The sequence below is a fragment of the Ambystoma mexicanum genome, chromosome 8, assembly GCF_040938575.1.
Source record: "Ambystoma mexicanum isolate Mex_15411 chromosome 8, UKY_AmexF1_1, whole genome shotgun sequence".
Classification (NCBI taxonomy): Eukaryota; Metazoa; Chordata; class Amphibia; order Caudata; family Ambystomatidae; genus Ambystoma; species Ambystoma mexicanum.
Window position 1 is genome coordinate 327,959,406 of NC_090929.1, and position 13,953 is coordinate 327,973,358.

General features: G+C 45.4%; 1 protein-coding gene across 1 annotated transcript in view; it reads right to left on the reverse strand.

The window, feature by feature from the left end:
- Positions 1 to 13,953, reverse strand: part of MAMDC4 (MAM domain containing 4) — a 498,376-nt gene that overhangs the window by 30,782 nt on the left and 453,641 nt on the right. Inside the window, exon 28 of the mRNA XM_069609267.1 lies at positions 2,537 to 2,664. Coding sequence (XP_069465368.1) covers positions 2,537 to 2,664 — 128 coding nt within the window. The remainder of the gene's footprint in view (positions 1 to 2,536; positions 2,665 to 13,953) is intronic.

Below are 13,953 nucleotides of genomic sequence, written 5' to 3' on the forward strand. Positions count from 1 at the left end.
TGACCCCTCACACTGGGCACTAATATGCAATCAGGGTCCTTCCACTCCTTAAATGTTTTGTTAATGATTTCTCAAATAAGAAGGAGCGTCTTGACATTCTTCTTAACTTGACTCACCGTGGGCTTTGCATTGGGGGTAGGGGCATCCTCCTTGGAAAATTCCATGTGCTGGGTCACATGCCTCGCAACTTTGCTCACATAATCTTCCTCCAGGTACTTGGCCCTATGCTTTTTCGATGAGTCCTCAGGGAAAGCGAGTGAGGAAGAAGAGGATGACGGAGAAGAAGGCATGAGCCTGACTTGAACTCCCTGATCTCTGTCTGCACCTCCCATCCCTTTCCTCATGGAGGGTCTCCCTAATAAGGGGCTTCAGCCTCTTCCATGAACTAGACCTGTGGCTTCTGTGAGAAGCTCCTTTTGGAGGGGTAGATCTAGAGATATCCATCTCTGCTGCTCTGCATGATTACGAGTTTTAATATCTGCAACAATAGCTGGTCAAGTGGCACAGCGAGTAGAGCGCTCACTTTGACATTCCTGCAGAGCATGCTACCGCAGGTTCGAATCCCGGCAGGGCCAAACTCAGCCTTTCACCCTTCCGAGGTTGATAAATGAGCACCACACACCGTGGGTAATAATAAGCAGCGCTCAGATACCTGAGGGTTCGTAGTGCTATATAAATGCCAAATTATTATTATTATTAATGCTAGATGGCCACAAAGTAATAACTAACTAAACAGTCTGCGCATGCGCGGGAAGGGCACGCTAATTAGCCAGATGTGCACATGCATCAGTGAGCAGTGGCTTGACCTGTACTCTTGCGCATTAACCTTCACATGCAAAGGTATTTCTCTCCAGCTCCCGGCTTCCCAAATGTGGACTGCCGGATGAACGGGAAGCACCATTCCATTCCGCAGCCCGCTCCCATTTCCCTTGACTGCGAGCCTCCACCCTAGTGCAGAGTTCTGACACAATTGGCGGCTAGTTTCCCACTGAGACCCCTGCCCTCAACCCAGCTTGAGGTAAAGTGTGACCCGCTTACTGACCTAAAGACCCGCCCACCAAGATTCTACAACCACACCCAGAAATAAGGCCTTAGGAGCCATTGCTGCAACAAAGGCGAAACTGGAGGCGGAGCAGACAAGCCCTGCGGGGCCCTCCCAGTAGAAGGGATGTCTGGAAGACAGCAAACAAAACAAGAGGACTTATATATCCTGGAGGTGGGCAGGGGTCTGGAAACAAAATAAGGTGTTCTTTGGAAGAATGTCTGGGGGAAGGCAGACTGCCTCATAAGTATGGCCTGGGGAAGGACATGAGGAAGTGGGGTAATATGCTTCTAAGGATGGTGAAAGCTGAATACAACTGACGAGCATTATCTCTTTGTAGGGGAACAATGTAATTGTGAGAGCAATTCAAGATCCAGACTGCCATGGCATTGTTCTCTGGGGTGTCCATGGAGCCTGATAGTTCTCAGGATTCAACCTGCCATGCCATTGTGCCAACAGCTCTCCCCACAGCCTCCCAGCGCTCCACCCTCACTGAGCTTAGTCCTCCTGTGCGGAGACACCGCTGCCTCATGCATTTCCGATACTGCTCCCTTAATTCACTTATCCTTGGCTTCATTATTTGACCTATGGATAGTATAGAAACTATAAAAAGACTACTTACCAGAACCCACTGTCTGTTGCTCAGTGGCCATAATATAAAGTTGTTTGTAGTAAAAATGATGGCTATTGCCTAGCCCCTGGTCCCGCAACCAGGTGCTAATAACTTAATTACTCCCAGCTACTGGAAATATTGGCAGATATCAGGCTCATAAAACAGGCGTGCTTCTGGGTACAACTGTCCGTATTTCTCACGGCTGCAGGCAATGATGCTTAATTATCACACAGGATGCAAGGTCAGATCCTTCTTAACCAAAGGGCTTGCTTGGAATGTAGACATTATTAACTAGGGGCATCAACCCACAATTTCCAAGCAAGCTCAGCGGGGTTAGCCTCAACTTCTGTCTGCACCAAAACTACTATCCCCTTTACCATCACTCTACGCCTCGGCTCCACTTACCATCGACGTACCTGGCACCATCATTCAAGCGACTGGCCTTTTTGCCCCATGGGACAGCCAACATGCACTCAAGCAACCACTTGGATGCTTCCATTGACTCTGTGCTTTTCTGTGGCTACTATCCTAGTGACTTTGCGAGGGGGTTTTCTGAATGAGTGAAATGTTTGTGCCCAGAACGTTTAGAGCAAAAACATGTTCCAGGTCAATCTTGGAACTCGAGTGGTTGGACTGGGTTCTAGGAGCCTTATGGTGCATAGTTGCATATTGTAAAAGCTGTTAAAGGCCCTCCACCCTCATCAGTTCTCTTCAGGACAGTTAGTGTGAGTTTCTGGTCCTTATACGGGCAGCAGAGCCTGCACCTGTGGGGTATGAGGATATACTGAAATATAATCTGTAATAAACATAATACATTTTGTCTGCCACTTTCCTTGCTCCAGTCCCCCCTTTCAATATTTCCTGTTCTCACTGGAACGTACCTGAAAGTCCACAGAACTGGTTACTGTGATGTTCACCTGTTGCCAGCCTGTACTGCGATGCCCTTGAATGCGCCACAGGGTGAGTTGTCCTGCTGAGCTGTCGGTCTTAACTCTCAGTTCGCCTGGATCTATTCCAAGTAAACACAATCCAATGAAAAGAAAAGAAAGGACATTCTTTGTTAAAGACAGGTGTATCCTGAGAGAACCATGCATGGCTTGCGTGTAGCAGGTATTCACTTTCAGAGCTATGCTCTCTAGTATGCGCATGTTACCTGTGCGGGGCATAAACTGTTTTCTTAGGAGGCAAGACACCAGGCAGCATACTGGCCCTACAGATCTTACCATGGACTGAGAAAACCACCCCTCCCAACCCTACTGTGACAGTAACCACTGAATACCTGCAACCAGTACACACTACCACAGTCATTATGACAGAACTATCCTGTGTTTGACATACTCCATGCAAAGGAAGTTCAAAAGGAACATTACAAATGTTCTTACTAACGAGCAACAAAAAGTTGCACACAGGAGGGTGAAGCAGAAAAGTCCATGACGCTTATAATCGAAATGTAAGGACACAGAACAATGCTGCAAATCCTTTCTTTCGACCCTTCGCCTGCACCCAGGCATGCCAGTAATGATGCCGGCCTCATGGATCACGTTTTGAGGGATGCCGCAGGAATTGAAACAGGTGACATGTAGGTGGGATTGTTCAAGGCAGTTTAATGAATTGCACTTCCTCTTACAAGCCTTCATCTAATTGCTAATGGTGACTTGAGACCTCTAACCCGGAGCATATGCATGGGGAATTGAAGCGTGTTGCTATATGGTATTTGATGAACTCTTCAATCACTTGGCTAGTTGCTCCTCTAGGCAGGATTTAAAGAGAAGTACAGCTGTCAGGCAACCTTTGTGTTCTCTTTGACAGCTTCCTGAAACTTTCCCAGTTCATCACAGCCACCACTGCTACCACAGCCAGACATAATCTTCTCAACATTACAAAACTTTGCACACAACTCATGTGCTACTCCACTAAAACTCTTATCTCTGCACTTAAGCTCTGCAAATTGGACGACTGCACATGCATACTGGTGGGCCTACACCTGTGCTCTTTTGTTCCCCTCAACAAAATGCTCAACTTTTCTAGACAAATCGTTTTTTGACCTGCCCAGATCCTCCTGAATCTCTACGTTCCTTCACCATGCTCGATGGCTGTTCATGCAAAATTGCACTCTGTTTGAATTTCTCTTACTCGAGTTTAAATCCATCCCCCTACTACCTCAATGACTGCATCTCCCTGTTATCTCACAGGTCCTTGTCCCTTTACACCCTATCAGTGGCCCTTCTCTATTCCACCTCCTGCTTTTGCTCCTGTAGCCTATTTGACCATCCTGCAGGAATGCTCACCCCCAGCCATCAAAGTCATCTCTCCATTGGAACTCTTCAAATGAGGCTCAGACTACACCTGCTAGCGATGAAAGCCTCCCACACCTTTCCACCCACCTAGACAAACTAAGTACCCAACCCACCCCTCCTGCATTCTGCCCTCAAGACTACTCCATGCAATTTGTAAATACTGATCTTAGGCTGTCAATGTTAAAAAATGTCACTGTTCCTCATATTTGTTCCCACTGTTATGCCTTCACCAGCCTGCATATGTCACTCAATCAAACAATGCGCTTATGCCCTTCCCCTAGGAATGCTCCAGATCTTTTTTAGTCACTACTTTGTAGGCCATTTCTATTCCGAATTCCCCCTGTTTATTAAATAAATATAAATCCAAAAGTTCAATGAGAGGCTACATGCGGCCCTTAAAGTTCAAATGTTGGAAGTGTGCAAGGAACGCGTGCAACACTCCACATGTATTGCTGCTTTATTTACACATTCACAACAGCAACATGAATGGGATTTTTAGGCTGAGGAGTATGACAAACATAGACAAGACGTAAAGCGAAGTCTGTGGGTCAACATGAAGCCTCTGCACTACTGTGGTGTTTACTTAAAAGTGTCAAATATTGTTACTGATTCTGCTATTGTTACCAGAATCATTGGGGTAGGCCACAAAACTGGCCCAGAGGGAAGCCCCAGCCGAGGAAAGCGATCTACCCCCCTGAGAGGGTACCACATGTCTCGTCTTGTTATATGGTGATGTCATGCATCTCCTGACATTTGGCCTGCTGCTGTCATCTGAAAAAAGTGCTTTTCTCTGTGGGCAGCACATAGGTGCCCCTGTTTTAAGAGTGGGGCTTCCTTAAGGTGCCTGCTGCAGCCAAGGCCGGTCTTACACCAGATTGCACCCCAGGTGGGAAGCATCATTGGCGCCCCTCCATCCCAAAAATAGTATGTTACAAATGTTGTAAATAGGGCCCTTGATAAAGAACTAGATGGAAATACAAATTCAAACAAAAATGCATACATTAGATACTATCGTAAACACACAATGCCCAATGACAAGCTCTAAACCCCTCTTCGTCAGCACTTGGCTGATGTGGACGAACCAGTGTTAGAAGGAAATTAGGTGATAACACTTCTTTATACCCTATGGGAAGAGAAAACAGAGTTTGTAAAGCAGGCACTGCAAAGCACGTATTTTAAGCCCTAGTCTTTGAATATATTGAAAGACTGCTGAGTGGAAACCTGGGGGCAGTTGCTTTGGGTCCCCTGAGGCTCGCTGTCCCTTTCATTTGAAAAGGTTGAAAGGCCTTGACACCATCCCTGTAAAACAATTGTGATCACAAAGATACTCGGTCTTCTCTTAAATGTGTGTGTGCAGAGAAAATGTACACCTATTCCAAGGGCAGAGCACATTTTTACATACAAGTAACTCTTTTCGGAGACATTCCCCAAATCTTTAATTCAACATCTTCAAAAAGGTTGTTTGAATAATTGTGGGCCAACTAAATGTAATAGTAATTTCAGAGCTAATACATCAATGTCTCTTCATCAACCACCAGCAGGCTAAAATAAGATATTCCCATCACCATCATCATCACCATTACCACCACATGTTGAGAAAGCCAAAAAGGGCTGACAACATGGTAAAGTTGCAGAAACCAGAACCCTGAGCAGATTGGTTAGTTCTAACAGGAGGCCTCCCGACTGAACCATTGCCCTGAAAAAGAGGTTTGAAAGTGCTGTTCGGGCTCAACGACAAGAGTTTCCTGGTATGAGCTACTTTAACGGCACATTGATATAACAATCAAGATTTGTAGTGCGTCTTCTTCTTGCACCATTGTGGCAGGTGCTCAACAGAAGGCACTAGACATTGCTCCACTTTTGTACTTTTCGGGGAGGTTCCATGAAACAGCTTGTTTAAGATGACCAGGCATTGCCCCAGGCAGACAGAGCGTACTTTGTACCCATGGAGACTGCACCGAGGTTGGGTTTGATGTACTGACTTCGCCACTTCTGCTGCAACAGAACATAACTACCTCAGCAATGAACGCTAAACCTACACCATCTACACCCAGTGATCCACCTGCTTGTCTTCCAAAAAGGATGTTGTTGTCAGGCAAATGCAGCAAGGATGAATGGTGCGCAATGTGGGAGGATTAGAGGGGATGCCACTCACTTAACATTACTTTAAAAGGGTGTTGTGTAGAAAGGCACACAGTAACCACACCAAGAAGCTATGCACAAAAGCATCATCAATGATTATACAATCTTGACAATCAAAAATCTGATGCCCAAATACCAAACTCATAGTCCATATTATCACCCACGTTTGGCATTTCACCCAAGGTTATTCTTCTTTGGCATATTTTGCACTTTTCTATGTTCACTTGCTTTATCATGGATTACATGTTTTCCCAGTCGTTTAAAGGGATCTATGTGATTATTGCAATGGCCGAAAATTACGACTTTTATTTTAACCCTTTACACCACATATATATGCGGGGGAGACACCCGCACCCCACCATATTAATATTATACTCTAAACCCCCCCCATATATATGTGGTGAAAGGGGGGGTTAAAAAAAAGTTGCCATTTTCTGCCGTTGCTCGCAATTCCCAGGTCGACATTTTGTACGATTCCGTTTAAAGCTTCCCTATACGTTCATTATTAAAGTAATGGAATGGTCCACTTCTAGAGCTCAGCAATATATCTGTCACCTTGATGCATGTTTCCTTGCAACTAGCTATTGGTCCAAATTCATTGTGTTTTGTATCACATTCTTGGACGACAACAACCAGACATTGGAAAATCATGTTTATAGCAATAATAAAGAGAATTCTTGCTGTTGATGAATGTCCAGCCAGCACCTCTGCCGTCTGCATTCAGAATCTGGGGGCATAGCTGTTAAAGAGCACACAATATGGACAAGTGGTGAAGCCCAGAGATGGACCATGGGCTCCTAGACCCTCACTTAACCATTTAATATCCTGGAATGTAGTGGGAAAAGTCCTCACCATTCACCAAAGCAGCATAGTCTACTCCCACTGAGTCATGCATTGCCTGTCTTTGCATCAAGCCGTGCATTTTTGAAATGTCAAAATTAACTCACAGGATTTAAAAGCACTTTTTGATGTTTACTTGTGTACTACTGTCTGTCAGAATAACCCCCAGGATACCAGGCTATCCCAGGCAGTACGTAATACACCGAATCATTTTTTATGTTCTTAAGGAGGGTGTGGGGGTGAGGGCGAGGGATCATTGTGGTGGTCGGCACCCAAATCTTACTTACCCAAATAAATACCATACGGTCATGGCACAGGGTCAGCCTCTCCCTCACTGGAGCTGCTTGCTTGCTCGTTGGAGTTTTTGGCCTCCTCCTGTCCTGCTGCCCCCCTGAGGACCTGCTGGCAGCTGTTCTGGGCCTTGATCCTCCAAGCCCAATGATGGTGAACTGGCAATGAATCTAAAGTTTCTTTAGAGTGTCTGTCCATCCCGTCCTGATGATCTGACTGAACACAGCCAAGCCAGCCCAATAATCGGCCCTCCGCCCCCCCTGCCTGCAGTGCATTTGCTAAGGAGGAGGCATGTGCGGTTGCGCCTTGCTGGCCACAGACTGACAAGCTACAAATGTTGCTTTTAACTAGGAGAAGCTGAATAGCCGATTATAAAATCAATCTGGTGCTAGCCTTGCTTTGCTGGACAGCACCAGCAGCCAGAGCCAGGCGTCATGCAGTCCGTGGCAGTGCTCTCGCTCTCAGACTGAGTCAGATTTCGAGTAGCACTTTAAAAAATGTTTTTTTACATAGATAACGTTACCCCATGGGCCTGTGCTGGTGTAAACGTGTGTACTTTCTTAAATCAAATGATGTAGCAGCATGTGTGTTGATCCTCTCAGACTGCGCTGACTGGCGCCCGCTAGAGGCTGGCACGTCAGGCAGCTACCTGTACTGGCTTATGCAAAGACTGGCCCTGGCTGCAGCGGTTAGGGGACAGTCTGGCGCATGTTGCAGTTCAGACCGCGACTCACTACAATGGCGACCAGTGTGTCTTTTAAAGATGCTGGTCATCCTGGGTGTGATTCCAAGGAGACTTAGAAAGGCTTATTCTTAATCACAAGTTCTTCCTTTAAATGCTCCCCCAGCATAACGGGTGAAGCTGTGTCATTGACACCTGCCGAGGGATCCTTGCAGACTAAAGGAGGACACAGATTCGGATTATGTTGATAATGGAGGGAAGCACATTGCCAGCGATGCCATGCAAGCCCTGGTTTTAGTTGATCAAGCAACTGAAGGCTGCTAGGAAGCATTCCCGAAGGCTGGTAGGCAATCGCATTCTTCGTCATCTGCAGCACACAGGTCTCCCAGATTGTCTAAAGAAATGTGGTTGGCAGCTCTGAAAACTGATGCCCAACTATACCAGGAAGCATAACAATGCTTCAAGCTACTCCTTTGCTGGGATGTCCAAAGTGAGTTATTCCTTGGAAGGTCATGCTCGGTAGTATGGCAAGCATGCACAGTCAGCAGCTTGTGCCTTTGTTGAATCATTTGTGACCTTTATAGGAATAGGGCATGTTACGAAAACACCCATTACTGGCTACTTGCTGTTGTATCACTGCAGTCGAAAGGCTGGTCTATAAGGAATTCAACATGACTGTGGTCCCTCCTATCTTGGGAAAACCCTGTGTGTTGGGTCTTTCCACCTCTTAATGTTTACTCTGTGCTACATAGCCTCTTTGCCCGTTCCTCTATGGACTAACGGACTTACTACATGAAGGATCTTACTCTGTTATGAACATTGTTACAAAGGTAGCTAACTCCCTTGTGCCATCTAGTCGGCTCATTCGCTCTAAAATAATTTCAAAGCTGTGTTTTTGACGGTATGAACAAGGGAATGCTGTTCACACCTATAGCAAAAGATGCAAAGACAGGTGCCTTTCCTCCAGTGTGGCGATCAGTAGTCTACAAGGTCTGCTTGTCGTCTAGGAAGTCATTACACCCATGCAATATCTCTGTAACGCTACAGTGCAGCCAAAACCTGTTTCCCTCTCACCATTCCTGGAGACCAAATGGCTCGTGAGTCTGCTGGATTATGATTATGTATACTTCAAATACTGAAAGTAGGGGTTTTCCGTTCAGGGGGAGGGCATGTCCTCCAGATCTAAGTGTACACATTCACAGGCTTCTTTAAATCAGAAACTGAAGTGTTTTGTGGCCAAGCTTGTGCCTGTGGAAGGGTGGCACCAGTAAGACCTAGTCCTACTCATCTCCCCTCACATTCAGGTCCTTAACATAATGGGAGTACTTCTCTTTTACAGACAATTGTGCCTCATTAGAAGTATGCCGGTCTGGAAATAAGGGTGCCTGTAGCAACGTACCAGCACCCTTTCTGGACCACCATATTACGAGAATACTGGTAGGGGCACGAATCCCCCGGAAAGCCTGATCTGCCGGGAAATCTGGCACCACTCTCTCACTGACGCACCGGCCCTGTTAGCAACAGTGCCGGTGCTTCAGTGTCCCCATTCCCATGGAGAACTCCATGGGAATGGGGATTTACCAGGGCCCCGGGATATTGGGCGTCAGAATTAGTGTTACGGGGTTGGCGGCAACCCGCCGGTAGTACCAGCGGGTTACCGCCAACCTCGTTATGAGGCCCAATGAGTTTCTCTGTATGGTTAATCATAACTAATTAATGTACTTTTTACTTTAATTTTAAAATGTTATTAGGCGCAGCCAAAGTGGCCCGGAGGCAGTTTCTTAGGACTGAAGGTAAGGCGTTCGATTTTGCTGGGACATCTGCCCAGAAAGCGCCCCTTCTGACCAGTTCCAATGAAGTTTTTGGAGTTTGTAGATCTTTATCACAGTTTGACCAGAGGGTGCACACCACCTGTTTGTATTTTAATCTTTTGGAAATATAAACAGGAAAGGACACATTAAGGGATTTATACGTAATGGTGAGCAACCTAAATTCTATACTTTCTGCGATAGGTAGCCAGTGTAGCTTCCGTTTCTCCCCCTGGATTCTGGAGGGACCCTTCCACCTCTGCCATCAGACACCTTAAAAAATTAAGTTCTGATGGCGGGTGGGCGGGGGGTGTTCAAAGCTTAGAAGAAAAGAAGGTCTTTCCAATGCTCCCCACGGTAGAACTAACTAAACCTGGTTAATATTCAATACATCTTCGGGTCCAGAAAGTATTAAAGGGTTTCTTAATAGTGATGTTGCAATCTGTTTAAGGTTCATTGGCCTTTCATGATGGAGTAATTTTAATGCATCATCTTGCTCGTTTTGCCAAGTCACTGGCGGACGGTTTTGACCTTGCAAGCTGCTCACCTGTGCATTGACCTATAACCGCAACTTTATAGTGTCTTTACATCTGAGATTTATTAACTGCATTTGGCCAAGCGGTGCTGTTTGGCCGCTCAGCTGTCCTTGACCCCACTCTACCCACTCGATGATATTCATGAAATTGCTGATTGTCATTGTTGTGCTATTGTACGGCTGTACTGGACGTTCCATGTTGTGTCTCTTCACCAGTCGTATCACAGTACTCCTCTGGTGTGCAGTGTATTGCAGCACTAGGGTTTCCCCATCAGCTACAAGAAATCCAGGCTCCTTCCATCCCTGTAGCTGGATTTATTGGGGGTTCTATTCAGTATTACCCAAATTGACCTTTTACAATTGACCTTTTACACAATTTACCTAATTATAGTGGTCCTAATTGACCTTCTGAACAATTTACCATTATATTATTTTAGTTATTTTATATATGTATTGGATTGGTTTTGGATTATAAATAATATAAGGGGATTGGGTGGGGGGTTGCGGGGGGTTTGGATGGGGTGAGGGGTTGCGGGGGGTTTCCTCCCGCATATATGTCCTTATTGACCTTCTAAATTAGGTCAATTCTCCCGAGGTCAATTCTCCCGAGGTCAATTTTCCCGAGGTCAATTGTGAAAAGGTCAATTAGTATACAACCTTCTATTCTCTCTCACCCCGATCTGGGTTTTCTTTCCGCCAGAGCACCACTAGGTGCCACAGTCTTATATCAATGGGAGGGAAAAGGGTGCAATATTTCTCATAACCAATCTGTTTCCTATACTCATTCTTTGGGTAAACCTTAATCTTTAGCATTGTAATTTGTGACCCAAGAAGCAACCTTTAAGCAAATCACCTACACCAAGCGTGTCTTTAATCATTGACTTTTGTCTCCATAGTGGGTGACGGAAGAGATAATGGAACTGTAATAATCCGCAGTAGCATGATTGGATCGCACTATAAATGAAACCTTAACTCACGCTACACCCCTGCTCCACGACAACGGCTGTAAACATTAGCTAGTTAGTGTGCTGTGCGAAGTAGTTGTGTAGCGTGAGTTAAGGTCCAATTTGTGATTTGATTGACTTTGTTTACACTGTGTAGCTCATTTTAAATGAGCCGTAACGGAAATCAAATGATAAAAGTCATGCGTAAGACTTTTACATATTAGATTTCCATAATGGCTCCGTTTTATTCATTTGAATGGTGACTCGGAGGGGAAGACAGTAACTTCCGATTCCACCACCCCTTCCCAACCGCCACACACGTCATATATTACCTTTGGGTTAGGAACGCTATATAAATAAATAAACAAACAAACAAATACTACAGGATTTGTGGCAGCATGGATTTTCATGCTGGTGCAAATGCTGTGGATTCCACCTGCTTTTTATACCAGCAAAAAGCAGGCAGACTCCGTAGGAATGCATTGTAAATGCTGGCTGCCAGGTGTACATAGCAGACAGCGCTTGGTGGCTTGCACTCCACCATGCAAATGATAAAAATTAGGTACGGGGACTTCCAACATCAGTCGCATAGTGTTTATAGTAACCTTAATGTTGGCATTTACGTTTGCAGAATTGACTTTTTATCGGTAGTATGCTTAACTCTTTAAAAAAAAAGATGTTTCCAAGTTATTTATGAAGCTACTACAAAGATTCATATATATTTATACATAAGCCTGACAATTGAAATGAGAGAGCAACAGGTTACCTTGACCCCTACCCTCCCCTTGCCCCACCCCCCCCAAAAGAACCCTAACAGTGTCATAATCATTGGAGCAGCTGCTATGTATCTGTTAATATTATTTCTTAGCAATACACCAGAGCCTTTCTGTGTACATCCTTATTCCTTTAATACCATCATATCTCTGAACACAACAACCCACAACCTTCCATAGTCCCTTCCCATCATTCTACATTCCAATCCCTCACTCTACAGTATTAACAATATCAATATATGCATATAACAATATAACAGCGGCCATGGGGAAGCCAGTTGAAAAAAAACATTTATCTGTTCAGTAATATGATTATAGACTATATGACATGTTAATTCTGTACGGAAGCCCACTTGGAACCTGTGTGCTGCTGCCTGTGGTCTGCCAGGTTTTGCATGAGGCACGAGGGAAATAAAACAGTCTTTGTTATTGAAAGGTTAACCGGATGATTTGCACTCGAGCCAATTAGGATATGCCAGTGAGATTGAGAACTTGGAATGTGCTCATATTTGCTGTATGACTGCAGCATCTCATGAGCAAATAAGATTCACAAAGATGTGTTCAAGTGCATGCGAGAGATGCTCCAATTATGCTCCAAAATGTCCCCAGATGTGCTCCAGTCAAGGCTTCGCGAATACAGTATGAAGAATCAGGTGCCACTGAATCAGAAATGATCATGAGTATCTCCTCATTTGCTCTTATGCAAATCTCTGAATCAGGCCCCAGGTTATTTCCTTTTGAAGGATGGAACATGCCTCAGGATAAGAGTGCTAGAATGTAGTAAGTGGGAAGGGAGTTAACCTTGCAGTATTTCTCGCAATATGGGTGGACATAGCTAGCAAAAGGCATGCTAGGTAGGCTTTAGGATTTGAATTGGATTATTTAATGACCTGCTAGCCAGTGAATCTGGCCCAGGATATGAGACATGTGTAGAATGATTTCACAGGCCCCAGCTAGAAGAAATGTCACAGCATTCTGGGTGAGCTGGAGACATTTCCTCAAAAGAGCAATGCCTCCCAGATAGAGGGGATTCAATGGTCCCGTCTGGAGGACAATGTGGCAGACACAACAGAGAAATGAAGAGAACAAGCAGGAGCTAGATTAGGACTTAATCTGAATCGTAGAGGTGTCTGTGTAAAGACCGGAGGGGGGGTCTGCACTTCCGCTCTCTATATGGTAGAGGGGAGGCACAGAGACCGCTGCCAAGATTCTCTATTATTGGTACATGGTCGAGCAATCAAGGCCTAGCTTCTCAGGAGGTGATGTGAGCTGGTTCTTAAATACAGTGTAGTCCCCGAGCACCCACGAAGGAATGTCCACACACTGTATTGGTTAAAACACAGTCTTTATATAATTAATATTCAAAGTCAGATACACGATCACGATAACTCACTTTGTACTCCGAAAATCAACAATGGTAAACATGTACAATTCTAAAGTGGTACCACTAACGTTACTCGATCTTATTAAAGTGCATACGGTCAGAATGACACACAGATCAAAATAAAGAGGCAACCAGCAGTAGAGAGGGGAAGGAAAGCAGGATAGTTGAGCAATAGGCAGAATATTGGGAACTACTGTTAAACACAGCTCTGTGTGGAGATCCCCCCACCTGGGCAACCTGTAGAAGAAAGATACAAGCCCAGGCCATATATTGTTCACCCTTAGACTGCCCAATGGTTCTGCAACCCCAAAGTACCTTGGTGTTTTAGCGTTCTGCGTCGGGGAAATCGACAACCCTTCTTGAGTGTCCTCCCTTTCAGGCAGGAGTCACAGGTCGTCGAATGTCCGACGGAGAACAGGTCGAGCTACAACGGTGAAGTGGCCGCGTCGTTCCTATCAGCGCTCGTTGACGGGGAAGCGTAAATGTCCTGTAAGGAAGAGGCAAGCGGGGCACCTCGGTGTCGATAGTTCTGGACCGCAAAGAGTTGAAGAACTGTGGCCCAGCAAGGGCATCGAGTCGTCGGCGTCTCTGTGGTGTTTGGG